We start from the raw sequence: 24,533 nt of genomic DNA, 5'->3' as shown, positions 1-24,533 counted from the left end.
CACGCGTACCCCGTGGGTCTCCTGCGTCCCTACCGTGTGTGGTTCCTGGTTGCCCCAGCGGTTCTACAGGCTCTAGGCCTGCTCTCTATCCCTCACGTGGTTCTTATACCACTATTTTAGTATATGTTTTGTGAGGCCCCTAAGTCAAAAAGTATACTGTGCTATTTACTGTTTGCTATTTAAAGTTCTTGTATTGTACTTTTACTTCTAGCCTAGAGACTAGAGTGGTTGTGTTTAGAATAAATACATATATATTTGATATATACCTTGTGTGGTGCTCTTTCATTTGGTCATTCAAGAGATGATATCTGGTGAAACAAGCTGCTTTACATTCCTTTGAAGACTTAGCCTGAAGGCTGCTCTCCACAGCTACCACTAGGATAGCTTTCTATAAGGTTGACTTTAAACCAACCATCAATAAGGGTCGTTTGGACTGGTGTAAGGTGCCCACTAGAATAGTGGACATCATTTGCCAGGTCAACTTCTCACATAGAGCAAGGATCTTATAGCATAATTGGTGACCAAGGTAACTTTTTAAAACACATTCTCCAGTGTGAGGGAGACCCAGATGGGTTTAAAAATAATAAAAATAATCTTACATGGGGCTTAGCACCCCTTCCATAAGGAGGGCCGCACTGTGAGAAGTTGGACTGAGTCAGTGAGAACATGTTCCTATACTGATTGAGCACCTGTCTACAATCGGCTTGTTGCTGAGCAGTGAGGCTGCCTGCCAAGGCTACACCATCAACTGACCCATCATCAGGGTTCTGAGAGAGCAGGCCAGGGAGTGGATCACTCTCTTCCTCCTGTCCCTCATCAGTAGCTGTCACATTCCCAGCCTATTATGGGGGTATCAAAGATGTCAGCAGTATGGACAGAGTGGTTTGTTGTCATTATGGATCGAAAGAGGACGCTCGATCCCTCTGGGATTCCATCAGAGTCATCATTTCAATAGGACGTAGAGAATGGGGCTGAACAAGGGGTGGATGTTGAGTATAGGTCATGGCTGATGTAACACCACTTCTCCTTAGATAAAGTTGCATCTTCAGAGGAGGCCATTTTGGAGGTGTGTTGTAATGGTTTATCCACCAGTTTATCTACAAACAGGTGCCACTCATGTAGCCATATTACAAAGAGTCAGCAGACACATGGACACAGCCACACACTGAGCTGCTTTAAACCCTCTTCTCGCCTCCCCAGAGGTGAACATACACATATTAACACCTTGCTTTTGTATTTTGATTCCAGCGCTTGTGACTAAACCTACTGTAACGATGACCAGCCTACAGCCGGTGGAGTACAAAGATACAGTAACAGTGACCTGTAACACCTCAGGGGCAGCAGAAACAATTCTATGGTTCTTTGATAGACAACATCTTCTGATTGATAACACCAGGATTGTCCTGTCTCAAGACAACCAAACCCTAAAACTCACCTACGTTACCCGATTGGACTCCGGGATCTATCAGTGTAAAGCCAGTAACCCCATCAGTGACATCACGAGTGACCCGCAGACTCTGGCTGTTTCCTGTAAGTAAACTCAGAGTTCATAGTTTTTGCTCCTCTCATTTTTGTTCTCTGTCACTGTCCTCAGAGCTACATTTCTTTTCTGTTCATTCACAGATGGGCCAGAGGACACAAGGATCGACACCTCAGGAACTCAGATCCTAGAAGCAGGGGAGAGTTTCTCTTTAAGCTGCTACACACGGTCTGTTCCACAGATAGACACATATGAATGGTTTATAAATGACATCAGTTTAACTTTCAACAAACCGCAGCTATCTGTCGTCAGAGTATCTTCTAAAGATGAGGGAAACTACACCTGTGTGGCCCGTAATACAGCCACCGGAAAGTCTGCCAAGGCCTCTGTCTTCATAGCTGTAAAAGGTACATTTCTGCATGGTTTCTATATGTTTCTGTATGGCTCCTCACCAGGGGCCCGATGTAGGTAGGATTGATTTACCGATTCTTAATTACCGAATTTTACCGATTCGATAATTAAGAATCGGTAAATCTGAGGGGTGGGTATGTAGGTATTCCAGATGTGCTGGAATACCGAATTGGAGAAAATCGGTATTTACCGATTCGGTAAATACCGACCGGTAATGCCCATTCATTCCTATGGGCTTTGAAGCCCATAGGAATTAATGGGCATTACCGATTCGGTATTTACAGAATCGGTAAATACCGAATTTCACAAGGGTGCAGGGGGTGTCACTTTGACACCCTCTGGCCCCCCAAAACAGGCTCGGGTGCCATGTGGCAGGCATACATGCCCCAAGGGCAGGTCTGCCTGTCATATGGCAGAGGTGTGCATGCACACATGTGCATGCACACCGGAATCGGTATTTTACCATCAAATTGGATTTGATGGTAAAATACCGATTCGGTAAGGCTTGTGGGACTCAGAAGAGTCCCTCCTACATCTCAAATTTACCGAATCGGTAAAAATACCGATTCGGTATTTTACAGAATCGGTAAATTTACCGATTGGTAAATTTACAGATTCTGTAAAATTAAGGGCCCTACATCTCAAAATCCAATTACCGGTCAGTAACGGCCGAATTCGGCCGTTACCGACCGGTAATTGGCCACCTACATCTGGCCCATTTTCCTTATGGCACATACAGGCTAATTGGCTCTATGCAAGCCACACGGCTAAAATGGGCTGGGTAGTGAGACATACTTTTCTGTTCCCTTACTGATGGGCCGGAGGGCACAAGGAGCAACCCCTCAGGAACTAAGGGGTCTGTTTATGAGAGCCATGGGTCACTTTTCCACCACATAAAGTGGTACATGCATGACACAGGGCTCTCAATCAGATTTATAAAGCCACACAAAGCCACCGTACCTCATGTGCATTGCTGTGGGTTTTCCACGCAGCACCCATGGATTTTGATGCTGCTCCAGATTTACAAAATCACGTAAACCTGGGGAATCGCCAATTGCTTACATCTCCTGAGATGAGGTGTAGCAAGGAGAAATATCTTGTTTTTTCCTCTTTCTATGTCTGCCGCTTTCTGTAGCACACATAGAAAGAGTGAAACGTCTCCCAGGACTGTTCACTGCTTTCCAGTCTTATGACTTGCCTGGCCTGAGGTTCCTTGCCTTCCCTCACACGATCAGCTCTTGTTTATGTGTGGTAGTAGCACTTTCTGTTTTTGCATCCCCGTGTTTCATCACCTTCTACTGTTAACTTGTGCTCACCTTCCTTTCTCTGCGCAAATTTTTATTACCACCTTTTCATCTTGTGACACTTTTGCCACTGCGTGCACATCAGAAGATCAGAGTGGAGAAGTGTGGCTCACTGGTTAGAGCGGCAGACCCTGAGGCAGAGATCAGGCCCGGGACCAGGGTTCAATTCCCGACGCGGCAGGGTCTTGGGCTCAATGTCCGCGGACTCGATAATTCTCGCCTCGGCGCCTACTCTAATCATGGGTCCCACGCTGCAACTCTGGGCAATAGCTTGCTTAATCTCCACAACGGCCACAACAGCGCTGGGATGCCTGGCCTCCACCTTGGAGGTGCCCAGGAGGGGGCATCTCACAGGGAGAGCCAGGAAGGGTTCCACAGCATTATACAGCGCCGGGACGCCCCGTTGGGGCAGCTGTGTGCTTTACAAAATACACTACATCCACTGTATCTTTATCCACTCTCGGCCACCTATTACGTTTAATGAAGCATAGCATATCTCTTGTGCCACTCTTTCCTCCGATGTCCTGCGTGCTCGTGGTTTTCAGGTGTCTTCTTGCTTCACATGTGCCATTTCCTGTCTTTTCTCTGTCCCATCCTTCTCATGGGCTAACCTCGCCTTCCTTGCTGGGCTTGCTCCTCTTGCCTTCCCTTGCTATGATGCCATACTTTAACAGCCATGGGACATCTCACTTGGCTCTCCCTCAGAACTCCTTGCACTGACATTCCTCCTCAACCTCTTTTAGCACCTCTAGGAGCTTCGCTGGAACTAGACCATACGTAAGTAGTTTGCCAGTAAGGCAACATTTTTGGGGCGGCGGGGGGCGATGGCATGGTTGCCAGTGACCCTTAAGCAGATGGGAGAGTAACAATTTGGAATCAGTTATCGCTGAGCGTTGTCATCTTAGGTGAGTGACAGATGTGGACGCACTTGGATATCATTCCAAGCTGGAGCTAGTGACACTGACATTGTCATTTGTCACTGCTGTGACCCTTCCGTTCCACGTATGCTATTAACCTAGAGGCTTTCCTGACCTCTCTCAGGGGCATATTTACAAGGGATTTGTCAACGGATGCACTTTTTATAACATTTTGGTGATCCAATATCCTGCACTATATTTACAAAGTGACGTTAAGCACTTTGTGTGGCTGAACGCCGTATTGTAAATTTGCTATCTTTTCTCACTGTTTTGTGCGTGAAAGGGGCGTACAGTGGGTGTTGCTGTGGGTCTTTTCCCAAAACACCCATTGCTTTTCGATGCTGCCCCAGATTTTCAAGGATCTTTAACAGCTTCGCTGCGGCGCACATTTACGTGCTGTGTGGGCAAATTCCATGCGTGTGCAACTCGGACAGCCCCCAGCCGTCCGACGCACACGCCCACCGTGACTTCAGACGGCCGTGGGCTGTCCGATGCACGGAAGAGGTTAAACCAGAAGCATTGCCAAAAATGTATGCAATGCAAAAGCAGGCAATAGATTGGTGCAATGAGGAGAAATACTTTTATTTCTAATTTTTTTCCTTTTTCTATGTGTGCCTGATTCTGCAGGACACATAGAAAGAGCCAAACCACCATTAATGATTGTTTATGTGCATTAAAGTGTCCGTGCATATAAACAGTCATTAAATGATGGGTATTTGTTACTTCTGTGTTTGCACCAATTGCGTTTACCGATTGTTTATGTGCAGGAAGGGACACCTCCTAACACACAAACAGTCATTTCCTGCAATGCATGAACCCTTGTACTTCGGTGCAAGGGTGACTGTGTTGGCACCAGAGCAAGCGAAAACACAGAGATGTGCTGTATTCTTATCAATACGATGCATCCCTGCGTTTTCAAAATGATGTAGCGTGGCACTGCACAATTTGCCGCAGCACTGCGATATTTCCATGTAAATATGACCCTCAGTTTTTCATAAGTCACCCAAAGCAACTAGTGAAGGGGGTTGTGTCTCCAGAGAGGCATCTCACAGTGTATCCCTGAATAAGCCACTGTCCAGTGCCTTTGTGAGCTCACGGACCCAATATTGCATAAGGCCCAGACACACTGGGGCAGATTTATGTTTCCTGGTGCATCCCTGTAAATTAGCCGGGATGCGCCAGGAAAGATGCGTGACACAAGTTTACCCTTGCTCCACCACAGATGAGCCGCATTTACAATGCAGCGCATCATGGCACAAGGATAGACAGATGCGTGACGCATCTCCCGGCGGAAAGGTAGTGCATTGCTGGAGTCATGTTGCAAGCGAGATGCAACTCCAGCAATGCTCGTGGCCTGCCTCACACAACGTGGTGTGTCAAGCCTTACACCTGCTTCAAGCAGGCGCAAGGTTTTGATGCAGCGACGTTAAGGTGAGTGACTGAGTGAAATCTTGTATATTTCACTCAGGCACTTTTCCGGGGCATTCCTGGTCCGTAACGCCCACTCTGCGCTGGAATGCCCACATGAAACCTGACGCAGGTTTCATGTGGTGCAGGGCTTTACAATGTGATGCATTTCCCTAAATGTGTCACTTTGTAAATCCTTCGCAGCATAGCACTAGCTTTACGCTGCCGCTGCGTCAGAGAAGTGACGCAACAGTGGCACAAAAGTGGCGAACAGGACTTGTAAATCTGGCCCACTGTGCCTTACGTGGGACTTCTTACCCCTAAAGGTTCCCATTGAGGCATGAGCCCAGACCTTTCTCCCACTAAATCAGCTGGACTGACTAACTACAACAACTAGCTAGCCCCTGAAGCCCACTCACGCATCATTGTCTACGCTGGGCCTGCATTCCAGACCTACCAGCAAGAAAGGGACACCAGTGCTCAGTGAGATCCCACCACACATTATGACCCATCGGACAGGGTCCAGTCTTGGCGGACTGTGTCAGTGTCATTGTCAACAAGCACTCAATGCATCACTCATTCGGGAATGGACAGTTTGGTGCTACAATTGTTTCGTTGTGAGCCCACATTTATTACCTATAAGGTGTAATGATTTATGGACAAAATATTGTTTTCCAACATAATTTGAGGTACCACTCACGTATTCATTTACTTGTTTGTATAGCGCTAACCCATTCCCTGATGAGACCCAAAGTGTTTTGTGTATGGTGCAGCGGTGCACATCCCTGGTAGAACAATGTTATCTCTATTGTACAACGTGGCCTTTTGTTTAGTTGTGTATCCCAAGTTAGGCTATCCAATGTTCTAAAATAGTCTAGAGTCCATTTTCATGGTCCCTTAGCGTGGATGACTTTCAGGTTCATTCCGTTTGTTTTTTGTTACATGACGTCATGCATTGACAGGCTCTAGGTGTGTGTGATCCAAGGTCCATGAACTGCAAGATCAATGAACCCAGCTCTAAGTGGCTTCAAGCGGTACAAAAGGGGGTGGTGATGGACGGAGCATCTGAATCAATCAAACACTCACACCCAGTCAAAAGATCTGGGTTTAATCCATCACCGTTCTTTAGCCCACTCTGCCACCCCAGTTCAGACATGGCTATATGCAAATCAGTCTGACCCTGTGCCTCATGGGAACAGTCCAGCCCGAACTGCCAAGCCATGTCTTCCCTGGACCGGAAACAAGCTTCCGAGGACCGGTTTCTGGCGTTCCAGCCGTCTTCAGCCCGGCTTGCTTGAATCCAGTGGCAAAGTGAGCAAGGGACACACGTCTGAGCATACCCTGCCACACTTATGGCGGCCAAAAGCGGTACAAAAGGGGGTGGTGATGGACGGAGCATCTCAATCAATCAAACACTCACACCCAGTCAAAAAATCTGGGTTTAATCCATCACCGTTCTTTAGCCCACTCTGCCACCCCAGTTCAGACAGGGCTATATGCAAATCAGTCTGACCCTGTGCCTCATGGGAAAAGTCCAGCCTGAACTGCCAAGCCATGTCTTCCCTGGACCGGAAACAAGCTTCCGAGGACCAGATCTTCCAGATCTTTGGACTGGGTGTGAGTGTTTGATTGATTCAGATGCTCCGTCCATCACCACCCCCTTTTGTACCGCTTTTGGCCGCCATAAGTGTGGCAGGGTATGCTCAGACGTGAGTCCCTTGCTCACTTTGCCACTGGATTCAAGCAAGCCGGGCTGAAGACCGCTGGAATGCCAGAAACCGGTCCTCGGAAGCTTGTTTCCGGTCCAGGGAAGGCATAGCTTGGCAGTTCGGGCAGGACTGTTCCCTTGGGGCACAGGGTCGGACTGATTTGCATATAGCCATGTCTGAACTGGGGTGGCAGAGTGGGCTAAAGAACGGTAATGGATTAAACCCAGATCTTTGGACTGGGTGTGAGTGTTTGATTGATTCAGATGCTCCGTCCATCACCACCCCCTTTTGTACCGCTTTTGGCTGCCATAAGTGTGGCAGGGTATGCTCAGACTTGAGTCCCTTGCTCACTTTGCCACTGGATTCAAGCAAGCCGGGTTGAAGACGGCTGGAATGCCAGAAACCAGTCCTCGGAAGCTTGTTTCCGGTCCAGGGAAGACATGGCTTGGCAGTTCGGGCTGGACTGTTCCCATGAGGCACAGGATCGGACTGATTTGCATATAGCCATGTCTGAACTGGGGTGGCAGAGTGGGCTAAATAACCGTGATGGATTAAACCCAGATCTTTGGACTGGGTGTGAGTGTTTGATTGATTCAGATGCTCCGTCCAACATCACCCCCTTTTGTACCGCTTTTGGCCGCCATAAGTGTGGCAGGATATGCTCAGACGTGAGTCCCTTGCTCACTTTGCCACTGGATTAAAGCAAGCCGGGCTGAAGACGGCTGGAGTGCCAGAAACCGGTCCTCGGAAGCTTGTTTTCGGTCCAGGGAAGGCATGGCTTGGCAGTTCGGGCTGGACTGTTCGCATGAGGCACAGGGTCGGACTGATTTGCATATAGCCATGTCTGAACTGGGGTGGCAGAGTGGGCTAAAGAATGGTGATGGATTAAACCCAGATCTTTGGACTGGGTGTGAGTGTTTGATTGATTCAGATGCTCCGTCCATCACCACCCCCTTTTGTACCGCTTTTGGCTGCCATAAGTGTGGCAGGGTATGCTCAGACGTGAGTCCCTTGCTCACTTTGCCACTGGATTCAAGCAAGCCGGGCTGAAGACGGCTGGAATGCCAGAAACCGGTCCTCGGAAGCTTGTTTCCGGTCCAGGGAAGGCATGGCTTGGCAGTTCGGGCTGGACTGTTCCCATGAGGCACAGGGTCGGACTGATTTGCATATAGCCATGTCTGAACTGGGGTGGCAGAGTGGGCTAAAGAACGGTGATGGATTAAACCCAGATCTTTGGACTGGGTGTGAGTGTTTGATTGATTCAGATGCTCCGTCCACCCCCCTTTTGTACCGCTAAGTGGCTTCAAGGGCAGACTTCTCAGCTGGTGTCTTGTTTTCTTGGTGAAAAGACAAGATTTTAAGAGATTTCCTAAATGTGAAGCGGTCTGTGGTGGCACATTATGTTGATGTTACGGTTTGCACCACCTCAAATGCACATCCTTTCCCAGGTTACTTGTCATCATAGGTACTGTCAATGAAAGGTACTCTAAACAGAAGTAATGCCTCTTAATGACAAAGTCCAATGTTCACATTTTCCACAGGAAGACAAAGGGGAACTAAAGAAACGAGAGGCTATTTATAATTGGACTCTGGGTCCTCACCCTCATGGATAATGGGCCCATTTGTCTTTTCTGCAGGTATTAATGCACTCTTGAGTCAGGATTCCCACTCCTGCCCTGCTTACAGTTCGATTATTTCATAAAGGTTTGAGCAGGTATGATTTAATGTAGGTGTTTCTGCTCTCCACCCACATTAGTTATATATGTATCATAATTATGCAATTTGAGGAACCTCATTGAATGCACTTCAGAAGGATGAAAGGTTGAGACACCCCAAAATGGAATTGAAATGTCTCACCCAAACACGCCTCTGTAGTAAACACATTAACTCGATGAGCTATCTGTGTGACCATTTTATTGGCCACTGATGGTGGTGACATACTATCCCTTTAAAGAGCCAAGGGGTTAAACCAGACAGTGCTTTTGGGAAGAAGCAGTTTACTCACATAGCTTATTATATGCGGGCCCTCTGTACTGGGTCTGTGTTTTGTGCATTCAAAGAAATGCATTTTTCCAACTAATCAGGCCAATTAAGTATTATGCCTGTTTTCTTTTTGCTTTTAGTATTTTATTGACATTTGTGCTGTAAATTATCTTATTTGGATACCTTTTTTTTTCAAAATGTTTAATCATATTTATGCTATAAATTCAACCAAATGTTTGTGTCTTGTGTATAATAGAGCGTGGGACCCTTATGGTCCCTAAAGGATTCCATAGTCTAGTGCCCTAAGTGTTTGGGAGTGATTAATAAATATATAACACATTACGTTATAGTTAACGGTTCCACTGTGAAGAAGAAAGACATATAATACCGACCTCCATGTGTAGTGTTATTTATTTACAAGCTATGGGCTGGGGAGGACGCTACAACTGGCGACAAGCAGGGGATACGTTAAATCCGCAACCCAAAGAATGGGGAGTGCTCTCCCAGAGAGTTTGGTGAGGTCCAGCAACCTGTGTGTACATGCCACGTGTGCTCAGTCAAAGTGTAAATCAACGGTTGACATAAGTGGAGTCAAAGCACAACTCCAGCAAATGCGAGACCTTCAAAGAAAGTGGTGAGCTATGGAAAAGTTAATTTGTTGTCAGTCAGAAAATAGCCAATGCGACAGAGATTAAACACACGACACCACAATCTAATACAGAGTCGTCAGTCACACAGCATGATAATACTAAAGGCATTGACAACCATCTACTGAATGCCCAACAGCCAGTAACAGCAAAGTGCAATAGAACACTGCAACTAGAATCAGATAAACATTAAAGAAATGCTAAGGGTAGTGAAAACCAGGTTTAGAGAATATTGTGGTACTTACCAAAAGCTGATAATAAAGAGAGTCATAATACCACAGCTGTCCACAGGAGGTGTCCTGGGAGCTGTAAATACAGAGCCCTTGATCCCTGAAGCTGTCACCACAGAAGGTGCCGGGTGTGGTACGCACACCTTTAAAGTCCTCAGAAATTGATAGGCTCAAATGGCCAAGCAAAAAAAAGCCATACAAGTTCTGTTTGAAGCAAGCCCGTTGCAAGGACTTAGATAAGGTATAAGTGAAATAGGTCCTAGCGGACAACAAATACAACCAGAGTGAATTCCAGTTTCAATGTCAGTAATTTCCACAACTAGTTATACAGCTGCTGCCTTACTGAAACCACTGTCTTTATTCAATCCTGCCAAAAAGCAAAAATTGGTGCAAGATGGATCAAAATTTTTTATGATTGTATTGATGCACTGGAAGTAACCGATGACAAAAAGATCTTCAACTAGCTTAAAAATATTGCAGGAGATGGAGTGAAAGAAGTGATAAAGAAAAGAAAATAACACAGGTGAATGCAATGTTTTACTTTAATGTCAAAGCGGCTCTGAACACCAAATTAAATCCAGTAATAAATGTCGATTATGAAAGGTGCATTTTTAATCAAGAGCATCAAAAAAGCAGGAGAAACGATTGATGACTTTGTTGGAAGACTTGAATTGTTCATCAAATATTGAAGATTTAACAAATTCAATAATGAAGAAGCCATACATCTCAGAGTTAGAGATGGCTGCCTTTCTAATTCCGTTTGACTCTGAATGCTGGGAGAGACACTCATTCCAGGGCGTTTACTCATGACTGCTAGAACTGAAGAACGTGCCAACAATCAAGCCGCTGATGGAGGTTGATGGAGCCATGGATGGATCTGCATTGAGCATAAAGAGCAAGAAAAGACACACAATAGAAGGCCTAAAAGTGATATCTCGAAAGACAAAGAAGTTGTTTTATCGATGTGGATTTTCCTTCCCACATGAAGGTAAATGTTCTGTCATAGGACAGGTATGCAAAGGCTGTGGAAAAGAGAGATATTTTGAAACAGTTGACAAAGCAAAAGAAAAAGCAAGCGCATCCCCTCCTGAAAACTGATAGATGCCAGAGAGATCCAGAAGCGTTCTAACCACGAACACCAAAGTAAAAGGCAATAGTAGTTGAGGCAAATAGAAACTGAAAGAGGTTGATTGTCATCTAATTTCTTATCTAAATGATTCTCTACATCATGATCAAGTGTCAGTGAAGAAGAAGGGTGTGTGATGTCGATGTTGACTACTGAAAGATGTGAGCATGTAGGTTTGGCTTCCTGCCGGGATGAATACAAGTCAAATAAATAAGTGATGTCACAAAATTCATTTGTACACTGTCCTGAAATCAAATCAAAGGTTAATGGTGGTTATATACCTTTCACCATAGACAGAGGTGCATCAATAAATATCATTCTAGCTGAAAAGTACAATGAACTGTCTCCGGTGTCGCGTATCAAACATTCAAAAATAAAAGTATACACGTGGACAGCTTTGACGCCCTTACCGAATCAAGATTTATTGATGGCGACCATGAAACAAAAAAAGTTCAATGATACAAGCCCCAATCCATATCCTATAGAGCACTTTGTCGAGTGGCTGCTTGCTCAGTTTCAGTACTTCTGCTGATATGGGACTGAAATCTGTGAATTATAATATCAGTGCTCAGGTGAGGAGTCGAAATATTGAATTTTAAATATCGGCCTACATTAATATCAAGTTTTTAATATCATAGGGACAGAATATCGCAGTCAAGAATATCGTAGACCAGAATATCGACCCCAAGGTAAGTAATATTGTTTTTTTAAATATTGAAGTAAGTAATATCGTTAGGAAAAACATTGCTGTTAATAATATCGATTTTTTTTGCGTTATTTATTTTAGTTTGTATTTCATATGTATGTTAAACTTTTTTTAATGTATTTTTATAAATTTTAAAATGAATGTTTAGAAATTAGCAATTTTGTTAATGTAAATTTTGCGTTTTAGTATCAGAGCGGATTGTGGGTTTATAGGGGAATAGGGTGGAAAGTAATTTAATTATAATTAATTAATTATTATGTGTTTCATTAATTGGTATTGATTATTAATTAATTGTTAATTATTGATTGGTAATTAATTTTTATAAATTAGTTAATTCTATTAATTAATATAATGTATTATTATTTTTTATTGTTATTGTTAATTAATTTATTGGTAATTAATAATTCATTGGTGATTACTTTTTATTAAGTGATTAATTGATAATTAAATTAATTATTTGATTTTTTTATGTGTAGTGGGTTGTGGGTTTATAGGGGAATAGGGTGGAAAATAATTATATTTAATTAATTAATGAGATTGTTTTTATTTATTGGTATTTATTATTAATTAATTGTTAATTACTTATTATTTGGTAATTATTATTTATTAAATAGTTCATTATATTAATTATAAATAATGTATTAATCATTTGTATTTATTGTTTTTGTTAATTAATTTGTTATTTAATGTATTGTTAATTAATTATTAATTGGTGATTAAAGATTAATAGGTCATTAAGATCGATTAATTAGTTAATTTATAATTATATTAATTTATTATTATTTGTTATTAATTGATAGTTGTTGAATTGTGTTTTTTTGTTTGTGTAGTTTGTTGTGTGTTAACGGGGGACCACTGTGGGATGTACATTAGTGTTATTTAAGAAAATATAAATATTTTATTGGTATTTATCAATTTATTTTTGTAAATTAATTATTAATATGTTATTTTTTTAATAAAAAATAATGTAATTGAGAAGTATGTTAATTTTATCCCATTGCTATCCAGCGCATTCCCTACTGTTTCACTGACTGGAGTGGAAATAGTAATTTTTACCCCTACGCTATCCAACGCTTTCCCTACTGTTTTCTCTGACTGGAGTCAGAATAGTAATTTTTACCCCTACGCTATCCAGCGCTTTCCCTACAGTTGCACTCTCTGGAGTGGGAATACTAATGTTTCCCCCTACGCTATCCAGCACTTTCCATACTGTTACACTCACTGGAGTGGGTATAGTAATTTTTACCCTTACGCTATCCAAGCTTTCCTACTGTTGCACTCTCTGGAGTGGGAATAGTATTTTTTAACCCTACGCTATCCAGCGCTTTCCCTGCTGTTGCAGTCACTGGAGTGGGAATAGTAATTTTTACCCCTATGCTATACAGCGCTTTTCCTACTGTTGCACTCTCTGGAGTTGGAATAGTAATTGTTACCACTACGCTATTGAACGCTTTCCCTACTGTTGCACTTTCTGGAGTGGGAATGGTAATTTTTCCCCCTACGCTGTCCAATGCTTTCCCAATATGTGGAGTAAGTATATATATTAATGTATATGTAGATGTTCAACTAATTTTAAAATGATATGTATTAGTTATAATTTTTTAATATATTTTAATGTTTATATCTATAATTTTGTAAATTATAATGTTTTTTGACTTATTTTTACATTATTATTAAAAAATTTAAAAAACGATACTTTTAACATCGATATTTTTGATAACAATATTTTTTTCTGATATTTTTGTACTTACCTTTATGTAGATAGGAATTCGATATTTTTGACGTCGATATTTCTATGTCGATATTTTTGTAGGTCGATTTTCTGTCTTAAGAAATTTTGTCAGTTTCCTTCTTTGTTTCATGGATTAGGAAAACAAAATACAATAAAAGTTCAACTTCACAATAATGATGGCATTTGTCCTGTTGCTCAATGACATTGTTGAATTGCATTTAATCTAAAAGAGAATTTGCTGCAACATAATATATCAATTGCGCTCAACTAGTCCGATTCGTTGGGTGTCGCCCATAGTGGAGGCACCTAAAAAATACAGTGGATGGTCGGTGTGAATTTGCATTGACATGCATTAAGTTTCCAATGCACTTGGAAGAGAACATCATCCAGTTCCACACATTGCTGGTATGATTACCCATCGGCTCAAATTGGAAAAAAAATCGCAGGTACATTACTACCTTTTCAACTCATGTTGGTTTGTTGAAATACAAAAGATTGACTTTCAGAGTCTCCACAGTTGCCGAACTGTTCCAAAAGGTTATACGCCGCATTATACAACCTGTCATGCATGCTTTCAATTACAGTGATGATATACTGGATTTTAAGGCCACACGAAAGGAGCATGATAGAGCCCTTACACAAGTGTGCCACCTGCTTGCTAATGTAGGTCTTCCTTTAAATGCTGAAAAGTGCAAGGTTCACAAAACAAAACTTAAATTCGTTGGGCACATTTTCTCTGATGGGGTTACAACTCCAGACCCAGCCAAAGTTCAGGCCTTGTCACCCACTTCTCACCCACAAGATGTAACCATTCTAAACTCTTTTCTTGGCATGGCCAACCTCTGCTCCGGGTATATTTGTGACTTTGCTATTCTAAAGAGCCCCATTAAGAGACTTAACGAAAAAGAATGTTTCATTTTAATGGTCAAGTGAGTGTGATCAAAGTTTCAAGGTGATCAAACATGAAATTGAAAATGCTACTCTTTTGATCCAGAGTTGCATACCGAAATTGTTGTTGATGCTAGTCCAGTGAGTTTGTATGTGATTCTTGCCCAACATACTGGGTATGCCAATGCATGATGGTGCATTGTAGCTTTTGCTAGCCGGAGTTTGTCCCAGACTGAAGGGGCTTATTCATAACCTGAATAAGAGAGCCTTGCTGTGGTGTGGGCTTGCAATCACTTTCACGTAGTTCTGTGTAGAAAGCATTTTGCACTTGTCACTGATCACCAAGCCCTAAACAACATTTTTGGCAATCCAAAGGCTAAGATGTCTCTATGTGCATACCGATCTACTCCTCACTCGACATCTGCTGAGAGCCCAGCTACCCTAATGTTTGGAAGAGCAACGGACACCAAGCTTCCTTGGTTGACCACTGACAGATTAATTGATACCAGCCATATTTGAGTCACAGACTCAACTCAGTCTAGAATGAAATTCTACGCAGATTAGCATAGATGTGCTCTGGCCACTACCTTTAGAAAAAGAGATCAGGTCCCTGTTAACCGGAGACAAAGATGCAAATCTGGTGCTCCTTTTGATTCTGATCTATTACAAGTTGTGAATAGTAAGAGACACGTTATGATTGCTCACCATCATGGAAAGCCCATTCCAAAGGATTCCTCACAATTCAAGCCTCTGCCTCGGAGTCCATCGGCTCCAGAGATCCAGAATGAGACTTTGTCATCAGAGACAGGAGAGCGCAGGGACTGTACCTGGGTCTGAATCAACCATGCCTGCCATTTTTGCATCTGCTGTGTCTTTTCCACCTCATGCCACATGATCTGGAAGATTGACTGGAGCACCTTGATGACTCATTGAGGAACTATGATGTATATGTATTTTGTGTGTGCTTTTTATTTAACGGAGGGGAGATGCAGTGTTCTGTGCCCCACCCTCTTCAACATCTGCATGGCCCCGCTTGCAGCCATTGTTAGATGACACAGACTCAACAGCATCTTTTACGCCAACAACATCCAGCTGATTCTCTCCCTCACAGAGGAGGCAAAAGCCCCCAAGAGCAACTTACACAACGGGAAGAAGTCAGTTGCCACCTGGATGAAGGACAGGTGCCTCAAGCTTAACTCAGACAAGACTGAAGTCCTCATCCTGGTCTCCTGCCCCTCTACCTGGATGACACAGAGTGGCCCGCAGTGCTCAGAATCCCCCGACCCCATGGACCATTCATGAAACATCAGCATCATCGAGACTCCTCGCTATCAATGAACAGCCAAATCAACACTGTCTCGTCCTCTTGCTTCCACAAGCTCCGCCTGCTACATAAGATCTTTAAGTGGGTCTCGACGGAGTCCAGGAAATGGTCACCCATGCGCTTGCAACGCACTCTACCCAGGGACCACCTAGAAACCCAAAAACAAACTGCAGCCCATCCAGAAAGCCTCCACCAGAATCATTCTGAACATTCCACGCTGCAACCACATCACCGGCCACATGAGAGACCTCCCTGCTACCTGTCAACAAGAGAATCACCTTCAAGCTTCTCACGCATGCCTACAAAGGCCTCCACAACCCCGGACTTGCAAACCTCAACCACAGACTCTCTTTCTACACTCCGACCAGACATCTCCTCTCCACCAACAAGCCCTGGCCACCGTCCCACAGATCTCCAAGACCATGGCTGGAAACACCTGGAACTCCCTGCCTCTGCACCTGAGGGAATCACTATCGCTGCCACAATTCAGGAAGGACCTGGCTCTTCGACTAAACCACAGACCCAGCCTCCATCTCCACCCAGTGCCTTGAGACCCTCATGGATTTGTAGGTCTTCTTTATAGCATTCTGATTGATTAATTTACCAGCTCACTTACCCAACCACATAGGGCTATAACATTTACCACATTTTACCCTGCACGGTGCTCTTTTGATGATTCCAGGTATGTCTGAGGTCTACAGATATCCCAAACACGAGGACTATAGTTCATATATAGGTTTGGAGTGTGAGATTTTAGGAGGATTGCATTTAATATAATGGAAAAATATTTAGTGTAAAATTGTAGTGAAATAAAATAAACAAAAAGTTGTGTTTAACGTGTAAGTCTGGGGAAATACACAACTGTAGTGATAGATGATTGTGCATACTTTTACAAGTACATAAAACAATGTTTTCATAAATAAACGCACTTCCACCTATAATAATAAGTAGAATTTACACTAGCTATCATCGCAGATATAGGTTTCAGAATAGCATAGGAAATAGAATAGGGAAACACATCCTAACCATAAAACATTCCTGTTCATTGCTCCTGATTCTTAACCTAACACCAACTTTAATGAAAAAATGATTTTCACAATTTTCTAAGGTACCCTGAGTGGTGTGTGTTATATAGAAAAAGCGTGGGGCATGGCAGTATAACTACTAATTAAACAAGAATTTGACATAGATAGGATTGCATGTTGCAGATAGAAGAATAGGAGATCCGATAAATTGACAATGAGCAAAGAGAAAGGAATAGAAAAAAAAATCGATAAGGTGAGGAGTAGGACAGAGCAAACAGCATGGCCGAGGTCAGAGAAGGATAGAAACAGGGTCCAGAGTCTGTGAAATTGGTTATTCGGAGTTATTTAAACATAATTTTTATTTTGTATATTGCGAAAAGACGGAAGGTCTTCTTGTCATCTTAGCTGACAAGGCTGCACATGGGGAGGACTGTGAGATAGTAACATGAGGAGGATTGATAGAGAGTTGCAGGAGTGGTATTTATGTCTCTGTCCTGGATATATTCTTTCCCCCTAGTGTTCATTTCACTCTTATATGTTTACTATAACTTGGTTATAATTGAAATGACTCTGCATAAATGTATGTCTGTTTAATGTTAATTCTGACCTTGAGACAAAGCCAATGAATTTCTTTTAGCATCAGTCTGACGTGGTCTATGTTTTGGTGCCTGGTGCCATTTTGACTTCTGGATACCAGATGTCTGTGTGAGGAGATAGTGTAAATTTTGGGACTTCTTAGTCAATGGGTGATGTTACTAGTGCATAGGTCATAAGGCAAAATTAAGCTGGGGCAGGAAGAATTATACTTTTGTGTTGGACTTGGCCCTTTTGGCAGGTTCACCCCCAAACATTTTGCTTTTAAATGTGACCTAATGTTAGTTGTTTTTGGCTTCTGTGCACTTTAACACTGTTTCCCAGTGTAAAGATCGTGCGCAGTCTAAGGGCGTGTTTTGAGATTGCCCTGCCCTCGCATAGGAATACATGGGGGATAAATGTGTCCATGGTAGTTCTTGATGTGAGGGGAGTGCAGGGGCGAGTTTGGTATGTGTGAACTCGTGAGTCTAAATGCTGCGCGACGGTGTGCGCAGATTTAATGTGACTAGTGTAGAAGTGCCACTTCTAGAAGTTGGAATGTCTGTGTGCAGTGAATGTGAATTGACTGTCTGGCTTGTGATTGACAGGAGCTGGCTGGTGTGCCTGGCTCCAGGAGCCAGGATGGGTCTGCCTGGTGGTGAATGGGGAGATCTGCATGTTGATGGGAGGGAGGAGTGCACCTGGGACCTGAATAGGGCTGGGCCTTCCCTCCACAATGCTGGCTCCAACGCCTGTGGTGTGTCTGATGTCCCTAGCCTGTCCTGTGAATAGGGAGAGGGGCTGAGCAAAACAAAGTGCTCAGGAACCAGATGTAACTAATTCTCCCCCTGCCCTACAGCCTTAGACAAAGGAAATATATGTATAAAAAGGGGCTGTGACCCCATTTAAAATGTTGTTCTCTGAATCCTATCTTAAGGGGGGCCTGCTGCTGCTGCTGCTGCTGCTGCTGGGCGCCAGGAGGTACCGCCACTGGGGACTGCCTCCCTGCTGGAGGGCCCTGTAAGCTGGCCCCTGGGCCCAGCCTTTGCATCCCTGCATCCTGAGAGACTACTATATGGACTTTGTGGAACCTTCAGCCCCAGCACCTTGAAGGCGCTTCATTTCCGGTGCAGGAGCACCTTTCCTGCCCAGGGAGCACGTGGGCTCCGCAGCGCTGAGCTGCCTTGTCGGATTGGTGATTAATAGGCTTGGCAGGTGCCCACCCTGCATTTTGTTCCTAGCGGGTGCCTACCCCGCTCTGTGTGCTGATTTGGCGGCGCGGGTGCCCACCCAGCACTGCTTGCCGTCGTAGGTGCGTTACGCACGAGTGGGTGCCCACCCAGCTGTTGTCCTCGTCGAGCGGGTGTCACCCCACATAAATGCTGTTTAGATACCCCTAGCAGGTGCCCACCCCGCCAAGGGCTTTGTGCTATTCTAATTCCCCTAGCGGGTGCCCCCCCAGACAGAGACTTGGTCTTAAAACTGGAGCCTACCCCATATTGGGCCGCATCACCGCCGCAACCCGGAAGCAGAAAGGAAACCTCGCCTGTGTGCAGGCGGGCCTGAAAAGACGAGGCCGTTGAACCCGCGGAGCTCCCCCGTGTGAAGGAGAGCCCAGCGACGTCTGCCCAATGGGGCTCTGAGGCTTCCAAGAGACAGGGCTCCCGCAGCTGCGGTGCGAACCCTGCGTGTCCGGTCAGCGGGAGAAAGCAGCTGAGGAGACAGAGCCTGCAGACACCAGAGAAAGCCCCGCTGAGGAAGGCTCCCCCGAGCAGCACACGCCCCAGGAAGCAACGCTGGAAGAGGAGCCCCCGCCACAGGTCCCGGTGAGTGGGGCTGTGTTGTGCCACTTGGGGGGGTCGAGTTCGGAGCACATTGTCGGTGCTCGCAGCTGCCCCGCTTGTCAGAGGGCAGCTGATGCAACTTGGGGCATTTCTTGGCACCCTCAATTGAGTATTGCCACTGAGGACCCAGAGCCTGAGTGGCCCTGCAGTAGGAGCGGGCCATTCCAACCTGTAGGGGCATTATTTAGTCCCCGAGCCCGAGTACCTCCAATGTGGGTGGCATTTGTTTTAGGGCCCCCGGCGTGCCCAGAGCCTTTGTGTGGCCCCACCGCTTGGGTACATATTACTTTAAGGGTCCTGATGATAAAAAGGGGCCAGAAGGGCCTGTGGTATCTCCAATCTTGGGGGCACATTGTTTATCAAAGTCTTAAGGAGGACTTGGGGGCCATAATCTTTCTAAGAGCCCAGTGTGACTCCACAGGTGACCTTTTTGCTTTTAGAGCCCCCGAGGGGCCCGTGGCCTTTCCCCAGTGCTTGGGGACATTTAGTTTCAGAGCCAGATGGCTCCAGCGTTTGCCACATTTATTTGAAGGGCTACTGAGAGCCCAGGCCGCATTTCTACCTCACCGCTGCCCAGCAAGTAGTGGGCAGCTGCACCGTTTAGGTTCTTCTTTCTTTTAGGGGACATGTTTTGAACTCAGGTGTGAGACGCACTCCTTCGCCCACATTTGGGCCTTTACAGCTGCCCAGCAAGTAGTGGGCAGCTGCCACGTTTAGGCCTGTTCTTTGGTGTTGTTGCTTTTGGCTGCCTGCGCAGCCTGCCCTGACAGTGTTGGAAAAAGGGCGTTTGAGCCCCACGGAAGGCCAGTTGGCCTGGGGTCAGTACCTACTGTGATTCTGCGCAAGGTGATTGTTGATTTGTGTTTATGTTGGTGATTACCTAATGGGATTTATGCGTAATGTGTTACGCCTTTAGGCCATTTCTATACCTCTAAATGTGTTTTATCATTAGGAGGTTGTGTTGCTTAGTAGGGTTTATGCTAGTGAGTTTATGTTTCCCTGCGTGATCTATGCCTATGGTGATTAGTATTGCGTAGTGTGTTCCTACCTTTTACCAGTGGTTACTGGTCGTGTCCTACAATTGTTTTTTTTGTGCTACAATTATTCCATGTTCTAGAAGTGCTATTTCTACTAAGTGCTATTTCTACTAAGTGGTGATTCTGACAGTGGCCCACGTGGCCCTGTCATGTGTATATAATCCCCTGTAAATACTGCCCAGTGCCAGTTGGCACAGTGTATCTGTGTGATTATGATCTAATGTGTTTATGGTAATACAAAGGCTTTTTTATATATAACCTTGTTTGGAGTTCCTTTTTGTGTTGCTGCTGTGTGTGTGTGTTGCGCAAATGCTTTACACATTGCCTCCGGGATAAGCCTTACTGCTCACGTCATGTTGCCTAGAGGGTGAGCAGGGGTTATCTTGGCGTGTAACTCCCTTGCCCTGACTAGAGTGGTGGTCTCTGCCTGGCTTTGGCGCAAGCCCCAGCCAACCAGAGATCCCATTTCTAACCTTTTGTAACTCTTGCCATCTCAAAAGTTTAATTAATCTTAGAGGACATTGACAGGATGTAATGGATTCCAACGTTTATTCAATCCTTCTATAATGAATTTGCATTGTCGGTGTCTCTGTAGTAGAACTAATTCAGTTTTCTAATGGATGAGTCTTTGAAAATCCAATGACATCCAGATCGATATTGTTCAGACAGATGATGTCTTTGGAGAAATTTGTTTGCAGATGTATCTAATGCCATTGGCATTTTGGTGTCCCTTAATCTCTCTGCTCTGTCACAATCCTCCATTTGCAGACTGAAACAGCGGAACAGCACTAAGCCCAGTAATGGACAATGGACTATGCACCAGCGGAAGAGCGCTAAGCCCAGTAATGGACAATGGACTAGGCACCTGAGGAAGAGCACTAAGCCCAGTAATGTACAATGGACTATGCACCAGTGGAAGAACGCTAAGCCCAGTAATGAACAATTGACCTTGCACCAGGGTTAGAGTGTCCTAGTGATGGACAATGGACTATGCTCCAGTGGAAGAGTGCTGAGTCTAGTAATGGACAATGCACCATGCACCAGTGGAAAAGCCCTGATCCCGGTAAAGGACAAGGGACTATGCACCAGCAGAAGAGATCTAAGCTCAGTTATGGACAATGGACTATGCACCAGAGGAAGAGCACTAAGCCCAGTATTGGACAAAAGACCACGCACCAGTGGAAGAGCACTAAGCTCAGTAATTCACAATGGTCTATGCACCAGCAGAAGAGTGCTAGGGCCAATAATGGACAATGGACTTTGCACCAATGGAAGAGCGATGAGCCCAGTAATGAACAATGGACTATGCACCAGTGGAAGAGTGCTAAGCCCAGTAATGAAGAATGGACTATGCACCAGCGGAGCAGCACTATGCCCAGTAATGGACAATTGACTATGCACCAGTGGAAGAGTGCTAAGCCCAGTAATGGACAATGGACTATGCAACAGCAGAAGAACACTGATCCCAGTAATGGAGAATGGACTATTCACCAGCAGAAAGGCACTAAGCACAGTAATGGACAATGGGCTATGCACCGGAGGAAGACCGCTAAACCTAATAATGGAGACTGGACTATGCACCAGTGGAAGAGCGCTGAGCCTAGTATGGGACATTGGACAATGCACCAGCCGGAGAGTGCTTACCCCAGAAATGGATAATGGAGTATGCACCAGTGGATGACCGCTAAGCCTAGTAATGGCCCATTGGACAATGCACCACTGGAAGAGCGCTAAGCCCCGTAATGGACAATGGACTATGCACCAGCGGATGTGCGCTAAGCCCAGTGATGGACAAAAGACCACGCACCAGTGGAAGAGCACTAAGCCCAGTAATGGTCAATGGACTATGCACCAGAGGTAGAGCACTAAGCCCAGTAATGAAGAATGGACTATGCACCAGCGGAGCAGCACTATGCCTAGTAATGGACAATGGACTATGCAGCAGCAGAAGAGCACTGATCCCAGTAATGGAGAATGGACTATGCACCAGTGGAAGAGCGCTAAGCCTAGTAATGGAGAATGGACTATGCACCAGAGGAAGACCGCTAAACCTAGTAATGGAGACTGGACTATGCACCAGTGGAAGAGCACTAAGCCCAGTATGGGACATTGGACAATGCACCAGCCGGAGAGTGCTTACCCCAGAAATGGATAATGGAGTATGCACCAGTGGAAGACCGCTAAGCCTAGTAATGGCCCTTTGGACAATGCACGACTGGAAGAGCGCTAAGCCCCGTAATGGACAATGGACTATGCACCAGCGGATGTGCGCTAAGCCCAGTGATGGACAATGGACTAAGCACCAGCGGAAGAGAGCTAAGCCCAGTAGTGGGCAATGGACTATGCACCAGTGGAAGAGAGCTAAGCCCAGCAATGGACAATGGACTATGCACCAGCAGAAGAGAGCTCAGCCCAGTAATGGACAATTGACTATGCACCAGCGGAAGAGCGATGAGCCCAGTAATGAACAATGGACTATGCACCAGGGTTAGAGTGTCCCAGTAATGGACAACAGACAAAGCTCCAGCGGAAGAGCGCTAAGCCCAGTTATGGCCATTGGACTATGCACCTGTGGAAGAGTGCTAAGCCCAGCAATGGACAATGGACTATGCGCCAGCAGAGAGAGCTAAACCCAATAATAAACAATGGATTATGCACCAGCGGAAGAGCAATAAGCCCAGTAATGGAGAATGGACTATGCACCACCGCAAGAGTGCTAAGCCCAGTAGTGGACAATGGACAATGCACCAGTGGTAGAGCAATAAGCCCAGTTATGGACAATGGACTATACACCAGTGGAAGAGAGCTCAGCCCAGTAATGGACAATGGACTATGCACCAGCAGAAGAGAGCTAAGCCCAGTAATGGACAATGGACTATGTACCAGCGCAAGAGCGCTAAACCCAGTAATGGACAATGGACTATGCAGAAGAGGAAGAGCGCTAAACCCAGTAATGGACAATGGACTATGCACCAGTGGAAGAGCGCTAAGCCCTGTAATGGACAGTTGATTATGCACCAGTGGAAGAACGCTAAGCCCTGTAATGGACAATTGATTATGCACCAATGGAAGAGAGCTAAGTCCAGTAATGGACAATGGACTATGCACCAGTGGAAGAGTGCAGAACCCAGTAATGGACAATGGACTATGCACAAGCAGAAGAGAGCTAAGCCCAGTAATGGACAATGGACTATGTACCAGCGCATGAGCGCTAATGCCAGTAATGGACAATGGACTATGCACCAGAGGAAGAGCGCTAAACCCAGTAATGGACAATGGACTATGCAGAAGAAGAAGAGCGCTAAGCCCAGTAATGGACAATGGACTATGCAGAAGAGGAAGAGCGCTAAACCCAGTAATGGACAATGGACTATGCAGAAGAGGAAGAGCGCTTAGCCCTGTAATGGACAATTGACTATGCACCAGTGGAAGAGAGCTAAGTCCGGTAATGGACAATTGACTATGCTCCAGTGGAAGAGTGCTAAGCGCAGTAATGAAGAATGGACTATGCACCAGCGGAGCAGCACTATGCCCAGTAATGGACAATTGACTATGCACCAGTGGAAGAGTGCTAAGCCCAGTAATGGACAATGGACTATGCAAAAGCAGAAGAACACTGATCCCAGTAATGGAGAATGGACTATTCACCAGCAGAAAGGCACTAAGCACAGTAATGGACAATGGGCTATGCACCGGAGGAAGACCGCTAAACCTAATAATGGAGACTGGACTATGCACCAGTGGAAGAGCGCTGAGCCTAGTATGGGACATTGGACAATGCACCAGCCGGAGAGTGCTTACCCCAGAAATGGATAATGGAGTATGCACCAGTGGAAGACCGCTAAGCCTAGTAATGGCCCTTTGGACAATGCACCTCTGGAAGAGCGCTAAGCCCCGTAATGGACAATGGACTATGCACCAGCGGATGTGCGCTAAGCCCAGTGATGGACAATGGACTAAGCACCAGCGGAAGAGAGCTAAGCCCAGTAGTGGGCAATGGACTATGCACCAGTGGAAGAGAGCTAAGCCCAGCAATGGACAATGGACTATGCACCAGCAGAAGAGAGCTCAGCCCAGTAATGGACAATTGACTATGCACCAGCGGAAGAGCGATGAGCCCAGTAATGAACAATGGACTATGCACCAGGGTTAGAGTGTCCCAGTAATGGACAACAGACAAAGCTCCAGCG

At 45.2% G+C, this 24,533-nt stretch overlaps 1 protein-coding gene across 1 annotated transcript in view; it reads left to right on the top strand.

Annotated features, from left to right (window-relative positions):
- LOC144767599 (cell adhesion molecule CEACAM6-like) overlaps positions 1 to 21,307 on the top strand; it is a 43,986-nt gene extending 22,679 nt beyond the window's left edge. The window contains exons 3-5 of the mRNA XM_078651007.1: positions 1,249 to 1,530; positions 1,624 to 1,887; positions 21,042 to 21,307. Coding sequence (XP_078507133.1) covers positions 1,249 to 1,530; positions 1,624 to 1,887; positions 21,042 to 21,307 — 812 coding nt within the window. The remainder of the gene's footprint in view (positions 1 to 1,248; positions 1,531 to 1,623; positions 1,888 to 21,041) is intronic.
- Positions 21,308 to 24,533: the final 3,226 nt, after the last annotated feature.

This window comes from Lissotriton helveticus, chromosome 7, assembly GCF_964261635.1.
Source record: "Lissotriton helveticus chromosome 7, aLisHel1.1, whole genome shotgun sequence".
NCBI classification, from domain to species: domain Eukaryota; kingdom Metazoa; phylum Chordata; class Amphibia; order Caudata; family Salamandridae; genus Lissotriton; species Lissotriton helveticus.
Note: the sequence above shows the minus strand (reverse complement) of the source record. Positions and strands in the feature narration are given on the sequence as shown.